This window comes from Amphiprion ocellaris, chromosome 8 (assembly GCF_022539595.1).
Source record: "Amphiprion ocellaris isolate individual 3 ecotype Okinawa chromosome 8, ASM2253959v1, whole genome shotgun sequence".
NCBI lineage: Eukaryota > Metazoa > Chordata > Actinopteri > Pomacentridae > Amphiprion > Amphiprion ocellaris.
In genome coordinates this window covers 13,578,638-13,593,186 of record NC_072773.1, presented here as the reverse complement: position 1 = coordinate 13,593,186, position 14,549 = coordinate 13,578,638, and the positions used below count along the sequence as shown (strand labels likewise).

Genomic DNA, 14,549 nt, shown 5'->3' with positions numbered 1-14,549 from the left:
ATGGGAAATAGAATAAAGGCAACCCAGTTTCCTCTTTCTTACAAGGTCTGCCTGTGTTTACATGATGATTCATTATGAAGAAGAATACAAATTCAGAAGTTTGTCAAGAGAAACAAAACAGGAATGTCATATAGAGCAACACCTACAAATAATTTCTAACCCTAACAAGAGTGTAACCTTTTCCTTTGTTTCAAGTTCTGGTCATTTTTGACTATTTCATTTTTTCTTCTCGAACTTTTCAGTAGAGAAAGCACAACTTTTCAGTAGCCCTGTCGGTGGCACGTTGTTTGAGGTTTTCTGACCGGTGCAGTGACAAGCAGTTCTGCTGTAGCCCGGATTATTTCTGCGTCCAGTTGTATGTATTGGTGAGTGCTTGGTTTCCTGTATGAATACTAAATACAAACCACGTGGTGTGAAAGCAGACTGCAGCTTCTTTTGTTCAAATCAATCAAACCGGAGACGGACAGAGAGCTGCTGAATCAGGAAATCGCCGGTATATGATTTATTCTTTGCTATATGAGAACACAATTAGCAGTTTTCGAGATTACACAGCTCGTACATACACTAGACTAAAAACATGCCCAGTCAAGAAAATACTTTAAAAGTTTTTGTTGTAGCATCGTTTTGTGTAACGTTAGTGTCCATGTCTTTATTTAGTGTCTGTTAGCATACAGCGAGGTAACGTTAGCTTCACCTCGTCAGTCACGTATTCTTACAAATTTAACCCAATCTTGTTTTAATCTGGCTTTAAGGGCATTTGATGTTTTTGTACAACAGACAAACTTTGCCTAAGTCGTTTGTGTAGCCGCTAACAATTTAACTTCACATGCCGTGCGTTAGCCCGAGAGCTAGCTTGCTTCGTAACCATTATGTGAACAAAGAGCGACAGAGGTTAGCTGCTCCGCTCAAAGAGCTAGCAGCTAGCAGCTAGACGGGCTCCGGTGTTTTAGTTGGCTGTTGGTCTTTGGCTTCTTACGGTAGTCTCCTGTAGCTATTGATAAGACGTCTGTTGAAAAGAGTAATTTTAGGGAAAAAACGCCAAATTTTAATAGCTTGTACACGACAGTAGAGGTTAAAAAAAGAGGGGCTGCTTCAGTGTCGTATAGTAAACTTCTTTGAGCGTTACCCCATTTAAAGTAACATACAGTACTACAGTGTGCTTACAGGATATAAAGTTGTTCACTTGTTGAAGTTTGTAAAGTTACGAAAAGTAAAACTATGAAAGTCCTGGATTTAATGGCGTCTGTTCTGCCACAGCTTGCTTATATAGAAATGTCATTTGATGGTGCTTTTATATAGCCGTGTTTCTTCCGTTGGGAACATATTCATTGTGTTGCCTTTGATTGTTTTGTTCTCATTGTGTTGTTATTTTTTGACATCAGTGGTTCAGTGATTCATACTCTGTAGATATGCATTATACTTATCAAGCTATTCTTGTCCTTCTCCCTCGATCTTAAAATGTTCTGTAGTGTGGCCCAATATATCTCAGAGAGAGATCTTTTGTTTTAGTTTGCGTAGTCTGAATTACACATTATTGTTCCACTTTATAGAAACTAATCGCTGCCTGTTTCCCCTCAAAAACAGCTTCTGGTTGAACGATGCCACGTAAGAAGGTGACAGATGTCTCAGGGAATGGTGGGATGAAAAAGAAGAGGGCCAGTGGCAAAAGGAAAGAGAGAGACTTCAGTAGTGATGATGAGTTTGACTTCGAGCAGGAGAACAACAAGAAACCTGGCAAGCCCGCTGCCAAGTCTGGTCTGCAACCGGTTACTGTTGCAGATGACGTCAAAGAGAAAATTGTGGGTTTGATGCCTCATCCACAAACTTACTGACTGCTTTAACACACTGACAGAAATGTGTTTGAGTTTTAAAACCATTATTTAAGTTATATCTTTTTGTTTTTTGTTTGTGATGTGTGACCTCCATTCAGTGTTTAGCTAGGCTGGAAAAGAAATGACAAACATCTGTCAAAATCTTTTGATAATTCCATGAGTTTGTGCTTTAGTTTTGTTTTCCCTTTCACATACCACAATATGACCTTAGGCATAGAATTTTGTTTCTTTTATCTGCTTCCTGATAAAACATTGTGATTATTCTCTGCAGGAAATGTTGGAATGTTAACTGACAGTGTATTTTTGAAGCATATTAGTGTAGAAGGATGAAATGCTTTTGTATGGTTGTTTAAGGAAAACAACCTGCGGTGAATTTGTTTAAATAAAAAGTAAACTCCCTGGTAAAGTTGCCAAATATATATCTATAGAACTAGTTTGCTTTTTGATTTATGCAAGCACTTGTGAGTTTTTTCTGTTATTGACCATACATTGTTCCGTTCTACAGAAATTGGAGTGCCCAAAGGTAAAAGGTCAACTGCTCATCTTTGGAGCAACCAACTGGGATTTGATTGGAAGAAAGGAGGTGCCCAAACAACAAGGTAGAGCATTTTTCAGATGGCTGGTCATGCTAAGAGTTGGACCTAAATCTGCAACTGATAACATCCAGTTTTTGTCTCCTCACCTTGATTCCTATATTAAGTATTTAGGTTCCCAGTGGCAAATGCGATCGATCATATAAACACTTTTTAAACTTTATAGTTATCATTTGTGAATGCAAGAGAAGAAAGTTGGCATGTATTGAGATGGCCACAGGTGCCCCTCATCTCATTTTTCAGTTTGTACCTGTACCTTTTGTGTCTCGATTCCTTTCCCTTGTTTCCTCGGAATCATGAGTTCTTTTTTTTCTATCTGGAGAAGGGAGAATCTTTTCCTCTTCAACAGTCAGGGATGCAGACTGCCTTTTGAGAGTGTGCAGCTGCATTTGTGCAAGTGAAAAATGATCATTAGCCTGTTCTGGAGGTTTTCTGGTTAAATTAGTGGTTCTGGAGGTTTTCTGGCCAGCATAGCTGCTGTGTTACCCATTGTGATTGAAAGTAGTACTTTTTCTTCTCTTCTCATTCTAATGGGTGAAACAATTTATTTATCTTTTACCATGTCCCAAAGATGATGCATCTTCAGCAGGTTATTAGAATATAATGAAATGGTAAGAGAGAGGAAGGGGATGGTGAAGAGGGAGAGGCGTCAACTCAGACAAAGTTAATCATGAGAGGGCAGGCCTAAGCAAGTTGATATTGACTGGGCCAGTGAAGAAGGGAAACATTTTAAATCCAATCACAATGAAGTACATGGTTATGGCAGGATGCAGGATTTTGGTCTCCCACAACAAAATTAACCTGACTGACTGCACTATTGACATCTAAGATGCACTCCACTTATAGGAAATTCTGCTCATAGAAAATAGCCTGTGCAGATAAAGTCACATGATTTCAACTTGGGTAAATCTGACATTTCAACTCCTTATTTTAGTCTTACAAAGCAATCTTTAGTCACACACCTGGCTGTGCTTCTGCACTACAGTAAATGAGTGGGGAATATGGAAACTTCTCTCGACCTCATGCTGCATGTGAAGCACTTTGGGAGCAGAAAACAAAAACAAATCATGTGGTGGTCCGACCAAATGAGAAAGATGGGAACACTGGTGCTACCAGTGGACAGGTTAGTCTAGAGCACTGGGGCTTCCATGCTGGAACTGGTTCTTCACAAACACGTTTAGGTTGTCACACCTGGTGCTATCATCCTTGAACACAGAACCTAGATGATGTGCAAACTTACTGGTCTGATGGATGGAATGTTTTTTGTCAAGAAATAGCTCCATAACTAAAGCTGCAAAATGTAGTTTTCACATTCCCATTTGCTTAAGGATTAAACGACAGAGATGCATGTTAATCAGTGGACTTCAGAGGTTTTTGTAGTTGTATTCTACTTAACACGAACATGAGGCTGAGACCCACCTTTGTCCAAGATGTGAAAGGGTAGAATGATGAGGCCCATTAGGTTGCCAGACACAATGTGAAAGGTTTGATTTGATCTGTGGATTTTCGAGTCTCGACCAGCTTTTTTTCCTGATACCTCACTGTTGCGTGCTGAGTACATGTAGGAACTTGAACATCAGCTGTTAAGGATTGATCAGGTTTTTTCCACTGTGTCTACAGTGAAGAATGAAAAGACTCAATTTAACCACATGCCAGGTGTACATGTGTCTTTTTGTTTGAGATGTACTGGCCACATATGTGTTAAAGCCAGCGGGATCCTATTAATTGATTGTGACAGTAATGTCCATTCATATGCATGCATGTTCTGCGCTGCCCCACCCCCAACCCCCCCCAAACCCTGCAGCAGGCCCACTGATGCCTGGGGCAGGCTACGCAACGCCTTGTCTTATTCCTGACTCGCTATTCTGGTATACACTGATAAATTTGCTTTGTTGAAATTGGATGGGGGTTGGGGGTGCCGGCTAGAGCAGCTGCATAGACAAAGACCATCTATAAATCGGTGAGATGTTGGGCTTACCAAAGCGTCAACAATCACAGTCAGATCACTGTTTTTGGTAGTGCATTTATAAAGAGGTTTACTTCGATATTTTTAGCACTTCTCGTGGAAGTGTAGCAGCGGTTTGTTTCAAGTTGAAAGTGAATGTGGGCGGCATGTCTTTCTTTAGAACTTCCTGTTTTTCTGAATGATATAGCCTGGTTCAAGTAACAGAGCAATAAATTCATTGGACTGCCTCATTGTCAAATCTAAGTATTTTTTTCCCTGTGAAATTCCTTTTTGTTTAAAGGACAAGGCTGGTGTTAGCCATATCTTTCCTATTGTTTGCAGTGCACATCCAATGTGCAGACCCAAGCCAACAATTTGTTGTTTCATCTTTCAGTACTGTTTGAGATCTCCACTGAGTCTGCGGAATTCAGCTCCTAGCTCACAGATGCTTTCTGAAGAGGTACATCGTATAAAACAGCTTGTAGATATATATACATACTTGACTTTTAAGTAGGGATTAGTAATTTTCTAAAACAGCTAGTCCTTATAGTTGTTTTTTTTTTAAAAAATGTTACTCAACTAAGGGAATAAAACCATTATTAGGGACTACTTTCAGCAGTTGAGTCAAAAGCCTTGGTGCTCTTTCGAGTTTATCTGTTCAGATACAGTCAGTGTGTGTGTTCATAGAAAGGATGGAACATACTGCCTAACACTATGCCTCACAGATGTGTTCAGGTTTTTGAACCACAGTCACAATGATGTCAGTGTCATGAACAAGTTGGACAGATATAGGGCCATAGTGGGCATTTTTTATCCAGCTGCTCTGAGTTCAGACTCTAGTGTGATGTCCCTGTCTGTACCTTATGTATTATGTTATAATATGTTCATGTAATCCACCCTGCAAGAAGGAGCGCTATCGCAGGTCCTTCATCCCATCTGCTGTAAGACTGTACAACATCAGCATCAGTGGCTGATGCTAGCATATACTGGACTCATATCACACCAAAAAAAATTGCACAGCAATTCTTGCACTCCTACATCTTTGCACTTTTTAAACTTATTTTTTCCATTCTTATTATCACTGTATGTATTGTAAATATTATTACTACTATTTTATTATTGTTTTATTACTATTACTGTGTTTATTGCTACATAAGCTGCTGTAACAATGAGAATTTCCCCTGAAGTGGGGAGAAATAAAGGACTATCTATCCATTTATACAGAGCTCAATGAACAAAATAAGGGGAATAAAATAATACTAGGTTTGTGTTGAATAATGGTTTGTGTATTGAATAGGTGTCATCTACTTTGATGTGTGGTCTGTTTGTGTCTGCAGCTGCATTTCGCAACCTGGGTCAGAATCTGTGGGGTCCTCATCGCTATGGCTGTCTGAATGATGTCCAGGTTAGCAATGTGATGGCCGGACCCTGTGCTGCGCACAGTCTCCTTATGACCACTGAGGGCAAGTTGTGGAGCTGGGGTAAGTCGTGTGTTAAGTAGTTTTGTATGGAGGTTTGCATCACAGTGTGGAGTTCAGAGTGGAAGGAATTAACCTCCACTGACCTCTTGGTTCCTGCTTCCTCAGGTCGTAATGACAAAGGTCAGCTGGGTCATGGTGACACCAAGCGTCTGGAGGCTCCTAAGCTAATTGAGGCTTTGGCAGAGCATGTGATTGTTTCTGCGGCCTGCGGACGCAATCACACCCTGGCACTCACAGGTGGGCTGAACCCAGATGTGTTATCATCAATTTGTCACAGTGTTCATTGCAGCTAAACTCAACAGGGAAAAGCCAGCATCGTCTTGAACCAAAATAATTCAGTGCAAAACTGCTTTAATTGTCATGGTCAGTGACTTTATCTGAAAATTATGAAATCCAGTTCTCATTGCTCTTCATTTGTAATTGTGCTGATGCTATTCTGTTTCAGAGGATGGCACTGTCTACTCTTTTGGTGAGAACAAGCTAGGCCAGCTTGGCCAAGGCAACCAGACTGATGCGGTCCTCAGCCCAGCACCGGTAAGCCAGCATTAAAGTGGCTCAAATTTGTGTTGCTTCTTTCAGCCTGAAGTGTTGGTGTAGAGGTCACAGGTTTATTAAGGTCATATCACAGGTCACATACATCATATATTGACTATAGCGACCGCCACATTTAACATTATTGGGCGCCTGCTTTGCTGTTTCTGCATGTGTGGGTAGGACTTGTGTTTTAATAGTTTTTGCCCACACCTGAACCTAAAATTGACACTAATGTGGTTCGGCGTCTATGACACCAGCTACATCCATAATTATAATCACAACAATAGTAATGCTCTAAACTACATCGTTTCAGGCCTCTTCCTGTTATGATCACAGAGACGGCACAACAGACTAATTGCATTGTCGATGGTTGTCGTGGCGACTAATGTTACTTAGCTGTTCAGTTTAGGTCCTCTACTTCTGCCATTGATTTGGATATCCAGATTCACTTTAATATGAAACACATTTAAAATTCTAATTGTGTAGTTCTCACCAAGAAGCTATTTATCCATTTTGCTGATTAGACAAATAACCATGCCTCTAAACTGTCTTCCTACCGTTTAGCACTGTGTAACATAGTGAGTTCATTTAGAATGGCAAAAAAACCATCTGTTTTGATTGAACTGTTCAGTTACTTGAAACACTTTTTAACCACTCTCAATCAAGAATTCTCAGATATATTTCAGAATAGCATGCCCATAGTATGCAAAAGAATCTCGCAGTAGACTACAGTAGTCTTGATAGTCCACTTTTTCTCTCTCCCCCTTCAGATTTCCTACAATGGCCAGCCCCTGGTGAAGGTAGCTTGTGGAGCTGAATTTAGCATGGTTGTAGACTGCAAAGGAAACCTGTACTCCTTCGGCTGCCCGGAGTATGGACAGCTAGGTACACTCACAACATCTGTTGTTTGAGTTATTTTTCTTTACCGTATGTTTGCATACGTTGGTGGTTTGCTTTTATTACTGGAGAATATTGGTCCTGCTGTGTCAGCAGTCCTGCTTATAGCTGATGAAAACCAATTGTTGAAGTTGATGTATGTCAGCTGATGTTAAAACACGCAATTCAGTAAATGTCAGATATGTGTGATGTCATTTTGGAATTTTAGTTTGTCATTTTTTCACTGGAGAGCATTGATATTTTTTTCCTCATATTGTTTTTGTGCGGAATTTATTAAAATGCAAGCACCAGGAATTTTAAGCTCCTATTACTGACATTGAGAGCTGCATCAAAAATACATCACTGGTTGAATAAAGGGAGGTATTCTGCTCTATATCTTTAAAATATTTGCATAGTATTGACATTTCATCTGTCTCATTGCAGGTCACAACAGTGATGGGAAGTTCATAGCTCGTGCCCAGCGCATTGAGTTTGACTGTGAGCTCATCCCTCGTCGTGTTGCCATCTTTATTGAGAAGTCTAAGGATGGCCAGGTCATCCCCGTGCCCAACGTGGTGGTCAGAGATGTGGCCTGTGGTGCTAACCACACGGTGAGAACATACACTGAAAACAAATGATACAGTCATCTTTCTGTAGATGGCCCATGATTGTTCCATTAGGGTTTGCAAACTGCTGCCATTACCCTTTTTAATGTTGCTGTTGATACCACAACATTAGAGTAATAAAGTTGTGTGTGTGTCTGTGTGTGCAGCTGGTGCTGGACTCTCAAAAACGAGTGTTCAGCTGGGGTTTCGGTGGTTATGGGCGTCTGGGTCACACTGAGCAGAAGGATGAGATGGTTCCCCGACTGGTTAAACTTTTTGACTTTCCTGGACGAGGTGCCAGTCAGATCTATACAGGCTACCAGTGTTCATTCGCTGTCAGTGAGATGGGTAAGAAAAGAGCTCATCGTGCTGTAAGAACACAAATGGACCCAAATCAAATGTGTTGTCCAACTTGAGAATTTTTTAATATTTTCAATTGTTGTTTAACTTTGATGCTCATCCAAGAGCTCTAAATATTAGATACCAAATGTTAAGTCAAAGTAATTCATACAATAAATGATGCAGTGTACATGCGTCTGCCATTGTAGGTATCTGATCAGCTGATGTTGTTTTCTGCAGGAGGGCTGTTTTTCTGGGGGGTGACAAACACTTCCAGAGAGTCAACCATGTACCCCAAAGCTGTGCAGGATCTGTGTGGCTGGAAGGTCCGCAGCCTGGCATGTGGGTGAGTGTTATGACCTGGCTCAAGCTGGCCACAGCAAAAGGAAAGACACACAAAGTAAAGCAATTAAACATTGAGCAGCCACTCACAGAACCAGTAGAGACAAACTACTGGAGCTGCCCTCAGGATGACCTCAGGCGTCATCAGGGAGTGCTGACATTACTTCTTTCTTGTGATCCAGTGTCACCTTTTGCACAAGCAGCTTGTCTGAAGAAAGGCTAGACCCGAATCCGGATATTAATTTTGAGCTTGAGATCCGACCCCCCACCCACCCACACACACACACACACACACACACACACACACACACACACACACACACACACACACACACACACACACACACACACATTCTTGAATCTGCTTTTATTGATCATCTCAAGTCTGCCATCATCCCCTTTGCTTGTGCACCTTTTCCTACCACACTTTTTCCTTCCAGTTAACTTTGCATCAGTATGCTTTGATACAGCACTCTGTGAACAGCAGCCCTTTCAGCAATGTACTTTTGAGTCTTCCCCTCCTTGTGGAGAGTGTCAGAGATTGTCTTCTGAACAGCTGTCAAGTCAGCGGTCTTCCCCATGATTGTGGTTGTGTACTCAACCAGGCTGAAAAATTAAAGGCTCTTAGTACCACCACATTGTCAGAATTTTGGTATGAATTTGGTACTGAAGTATCTGTTCTCATGACATTTTTTTTCTGAAATATGCTGAGGTCTTAAGGTGGGCGATGCACACAGGGGTTTGCCAGCAAGGAAAAAATTCTAAGCAGACCTTGCAGTCTAGATACTGGGAGATTCTGTAATAAGATACTCATCAGTACGAAAGTAGGCATGGGGCAAAGTAAGGTGGCAGTGTCTACAACTTTAGTTATCCCCATCCCTGACTCCACTTTGATTTCTCAGTGTGGAGTTTAACCCTGTATGTTTGTATTTAACAGGAAGAGCAGCATCATCATTGCTGCAGATGAGAGTACAATCAGCTGGGGACCTTCACCCACATTTGGAGAGCTGGTAAGCCCCAAGTCATTCCATGTGACATCCTCTGACAGATTTTCGCTAGTCACTGTGAACTACTTCTTCCCATTTACTGTTTTCAGCCCATTCCATATTAATGGCCACTGGAGTGAATACAGTAGAATTGTTAATGACAATCTGTCATCACAGGAGAATCTACAAAATCCTCTTGTGTTACAGTAAAATTATTCAGTGTCCCTTGGTCTTGCTTCTATTTCACCTTCACGTGAAGATAAGAGACAATGCTCAAAAATGGTGAAGCACTATTTACCAACATTGAATATTTATACATTTTGGCTTTTGTGTTGTGAGTCAGGCGCTCAGCATTGATTGCATCTCGTCATTTGTCTTGCAGGGATATGGAGACAACAAACCCAAGTCCTCCACCACCGCCCAAGAGGTTAAGACTTTGGATGGCATCTATGCTGAGCAGGTCAGTGGACAAACACATTTCAGATACATTCATGAGAAGTCTCACCTGAGTAGATAAGCTTAAACAAGACCAACAGTCATGCTAACAGCTGATTATGCTATGCTCCACTTATATTGGAGATTGGACATTTCCAAACACCGTATGACACAATTCACAATGGCAAATGTAAATTCATGACAGATCAGTGCAGCTTTTTTACATAGCTCTAGACATCGTACATGAATCATCACACAGTATATGAATATTTGTAATGTCAGCAGAGTTTGGGATAAATATCAGATAATAGTAAATTTATTTGTAATGCACTTTTCATTTAGGCAAAATCTCAAAGTTCTACATTTAAGATTTAAAATGGATAAAAACAAAGCAATCATCTAATAAAAACAGGGCAATTAGATAAAATAGTAAAAATAGAAACATTCAGGGGCACATTTAATTAAAAGCTTTGTTAGAAAGAAAGGTCTTTAGGCCTTTTTTAAAAACATCTGCTGTCTGTGGAGCTCCCAGGTGCTCAGGGAGGGAGTTGCATATGTGAGGGGTGGCTGAGGTGAAGGCTCTGTCTCACAGGGTCTGGAGTTTGGTTCTGGGCAGGGCGGAGGAGGTGGCAGTAATTGGTGCAGAGATTTCTTTTTGATGATTGATGACAGATGAGTTCTTTAAGGTAATCCGGGGCATTGAGGTGCATTGATAGGAGGTTGTCATGCATTTGACATCAATTTTGAATGACTGTCAAACACACACATCAGCCCTACTTTTCATCTCTGTTGGTGTTGCCATTTTGACTGACACTGACACAACCTGAGGACAGCCGCTATGTAATAAATGATATAAACATAGCTGATAGAGTGGTGTTAGATCCTGATTCATCTTGTCCCCATGGATAATTTATGAATATTACTGATGAAGTTACTGCTGTTGTTTGTGTGAAAATGCATATAGCATATTGGTGCTAAAATGTGGAAAAAAAACTTTTTTTAAGTGCTTCACACAACTTGAAGTAGAGCAGTTCAGAATTGTGCATTGTTGAAAGTGATACAGAAATGTTGCTAGGTCCAAACTATCAAGATTGCTGGCATGACTGTGACAGAAAAGTGACCATGGTGTAAATTCAGACATTAAGTTGACACAGTCAGTTGCTGTCAGATCAATGGAATGGAGTGCATGTCTGAATGTGGCTTTAATATAACATGTTAGCACTTTAGCATGCTAACTTTTGCTATTTAGCAGAGAACACAAAGTCCAGGCTGATAGGACTGCCATTAGTTTTGGTTGTCATTAACTAAGGCATTGGACAAATAAAAATGTGGATCTGATAACAGTGATAATGACATGTCAGAGGATAAGCAAACTTTCTAGGATTCATCCTCTCACATGACTTATAGCAATCCAACTAGTAGATGTTATTTCAGTTTGATCACATACTCTACTGTTCAAACGTTTGGGGTCATCCAGGCAATTTCATGTTTTCCATGAAAACTCACACTTTTATTCATGTGCTAACATAATTGAACAAGGGTTTTCTAGTTATCAATTAACCTTTCAACACCATTAGCTAACACAATGTAGCATTAGAACACAGGAGTGATGGTTGCTGGAAATGTTCCTCTGTACCTCTATGGAGATATTCCATTAAAAATCAGTCATTTCCAGCTAGAATAGTCATTTACCACATTAACCATGCTTAGACTGTATTTTTTATTCATGTAATGTTCTCTTCATTGAACAAAAACTGCTTTACTTTCACAAATACAGACATTTCTAAGTGACCCCAAAGTCTCTCCAGCAGAATTCTAGAGATGAAAATTGGATTAATCTAAACTGGTCAGGTTGACATCTTTGCATCTTTGCTTTAACCTTCTATTCTGTCCAGCATCTAACATTTGTTTTGTTGGTCCATAATTTTGGGCTTGAGTAGTATCACCGTGTGTCCTTGATCTAGAACACAAGCTGCAGTCTGACTGCTCATCGTTTGATGTAACATTGATATGGATTTCTGTCAGCAGAAAGGTCTCTATATTTGATGCCAGGTGCCAATAGGGTCTTACAGAATGGATATGGGCCTTTTGAGCTGTTTGATCAGAGCTATGGGGTGAAGCAGTAAAATGTACTTGTAATGTGTAAAACATTATTGAGTGTTGTGTTGCTTTTGCAGGTGGTGATGGGGTACTCTCACTCTCTGGTTATTGCCAGACAGGACACTCAGCAGGAGCAGGAGAAACTGAAAAAGCTGCCTGAGTACAACCCCCGAACACTCTGAGTGACCCTCCAGCAGCAACATCTCAACCCGTTTCACTGGAGCAGAGACCAGCGATGCTTAGCAGGAACACCAAGCCTGTGTAGTCTCTGCTGGTCACAGCAGCGTACTAGTGAGATGGTTGAGTTCAGGGGAGGCACTCTAAAGTCTGCAGGATATCCGCACATCTCAACTACTGGTAAACTGGCTCCATTATCAATTTGGACACTGAAATCAGAGAAGATGAGACTGGAGACAGACAGATGCTCTGGATGGTCCAGCTCTCACAGTAAAAGGTCAAGATATCTTCACTTCCCACCTCGAGTGAACCTGTACCAGTTCGCTCCAAGAACTTTACACCTAGCAGAGTCGTGTTTCCCCCAACCCTCTTTCCATTTTGTAATACAGTCAAACATTCATGTCTTCACATCACATGTTCTGTTGTTTTCTTCATTGCAGTATTTGAAATGATAGTTGTTTGTCACATTTACGGGTGCTACAGCAGGACCTTCAGTCTTTTCCTACTGGGAGGTTTTCAAAGACCAACACTCCATACCTGTGCCTTTTTCTAAGTGTATGGAAGTCTTCTTTGTGTTGTTTAGAGGATCAGTTGATCGGTCTGATTTTAGTTTATATGGCAGTGTTACCATACGTGTAAATCTGCCACTGATTACAATCAGGAATTGGAACATGATGTTCTGAGTTAGTGCACTCCACTCAGTTACATTCCTTTTATTATTCAGTGTTTGCATCAAGGATGCACACCTCAGTCCTTCCAAGACCACAGTGTCTGCTAGCTCTCGTCTTTGTTAATTTGATGAATTCCAACTATTTCAATGCTCAAAGCAGTTTCACAAGCAGATCAGAACTTCCAGAACCAACTGAAACACTTTCTGTCACTGGTTCAGTGCATCAAGGTGTGTCGGAAAAGAAGACCTGTTCTTATTTTTCGAAACAGCAGAGGTGTTTTCTACCTATCTGTACTGCATTCTTTTTTATGGTGAAATTTCTCTGAGTTACATTGTTTTGTCATAGAAATGGTTAAATAAAGATTCATGTAAATTGATTTGCAGTCTGTATCCCTCTGCTTGTGTTATATCTATGCTTTTTATCTTGATCACAGTTGCAGTTTACATCATCTTTGAATTTACTTTGATGACTGTAAGTGTGTTTACACCATGCAATGTGATGTTGACGTGTTAAATAGTGCTGAGCAGGGCAGGTGTTGGCAGTCTCCTAGGCTGCCCTGGGTTGGATGTTATTTTCACAATGGTTTGCAGAGACCACAGTCTCTGCAAGCAACATCCTCTGACTGACAAGCTGTTACAGTCCAGATGTCATGTCTTACCACAAAACCAACAGTCCTCCAGGGCTGAATGAAGTGAAACCGTAACACTCATTCTCTTACTGATCATCAACGAAGTTCAAGGAACAGTCTGTAATGCTGTGCCATAAATTTGAGGCATATATCAGGTATAAAAACAATTATACCTCTTGACCATAGGAGCAAAGTAATGTAAGAAGTGTGGAGAACCACCAAGACTCCTTTTGTTGATTTGTTTTGTACTCGATTAAAATTTTGTTCAATTACATGCAGTTTGATTTGGATTCTGCTGTTTCACAACCTAAGTCATCTTAGGGAACTTCTTTTCTTGATATGCTTCATTTTTGCATCTGTGAACATAGAGCTGATGTGTCTTGCCAAGAAGTTCCAGTTTTGTCTCGTCTGTCCATAGGACATTCTCCCAGAAGCTTTGTGGCTCGTCAACATGCAGTTTGGCAAATTCCTGTCTGGCTTTTTTATCATTTGTTTTCAACAATGGTGTCCTCCTTGGTCGTCTCCCATGAAGTCCACTTTGGCTCAAACAACGACGGATGGTGCGATCTGACACTGATGTACCTTGACCTTGGAGTTCACCTTTAATGTCTTTAGAGGTTGTTCTGGGCTCTTTTGTTACCATTCGTATTATCCGTCTCTTTCATTTGTCATCAATTTTCCTCCTGTGGCCACGTCCAGGGAGGTTGGCTACAGTCCCATGGATCTTAAATTTCTGAATAATATGTGCAACTGTAGTCACAGGAACATCAAGCTGCTTGGAGATGGTCTTATAGCCTTTACCTTTAACATGCTTGTCTATAATTTTCTTTCTAATCTCCTGAGACAACTCTCTCCTTGGCTTCCTCTGGTCCATGTTTAGTGTGGTACACACCATGTCACCAAACAGCACAGTGACTACTGTAACCCTATAAATAGGCCGACTGACTGATTACAAGCTTGTAAACACCTGTGATGCTAATTAGAGGACACACCTTGATTGAACAT

At 40.7% G+C, this 14,549-nt stretch overlaps 1 protein-coding gene across 2 annotated transcripts; it reads left to right on the top strand.

Annotated features, from left to right (window-relative positions):
• The first annotated feature begins 270 nt into the window (after nucleotides 1–270).
• rcc2 (regulator of chromosome condensation 2) lies at nucleotides 271–13,292 on the top strand. Of its 2 annotated transcripts, none has more exons than XM_023279029.3 (13): nucleotides 271–365; nucleotides 1,585–1,799; nucleotides 2,338–2,431; nucleotides 5,708–5,851; nucleotides 5,957–6,088; nucleotides 6,297–6,385; nucleotides 7,156–7,270; nucleotides 7,706–7,872; nucleotides 8,034–8,214; nucleotides 8,446–8,551; nucleotides 9,485–9,557; nucleotides 9,916–9,993; nucleotides 12,146–13,292. In XM_023279029.3, exons 2-13 carry the CDS (start codon nucleotides 1,599–1,601, stop codon nucleotides 12,248–12,250), a joined length of 1,485 nt encoding a protein of 494 aa, XP_023134797.1. In that variant the 5' UTR covers nucleotides 271–365; nucleotides 1,585–1,598; the 3' UTR covers nucleotides 12,251–13,292. The 2 variants fall into 2 exon arrangements, with proteins under 2 accessions (XP_023134797.1, XP_023134796.1); XM_023279028.3 differs by having other exon boundaries at nucleotides 355–493.
• Nucleotides 13,293–14,549: the final 1,257 nt, after the last annotated feature.

Coding starts and splice junctions, on each gene's coding strand:
- rcc2 (XM_023279029.3), top strand. CDS start 1,599: ATGCCACGTAAGAAGGTGACAGATGTCTCAGGGAATGGTGGGATGAAA. Junction 5,852..5,956: donor GGGCAAGTTGTGGAGCTGGG/GTAAGTCGTGTG, acceptor CTGCTTCCTCAG/GTCGTAATGACAAAGGTCAG. Junction 9,558..9,915: donor CACCCACATTTGGAGAGCTG/GTAAGCCCCAAG, acceptor TTTGTCTTGCAG/GGATATGGAGACAACAAACC.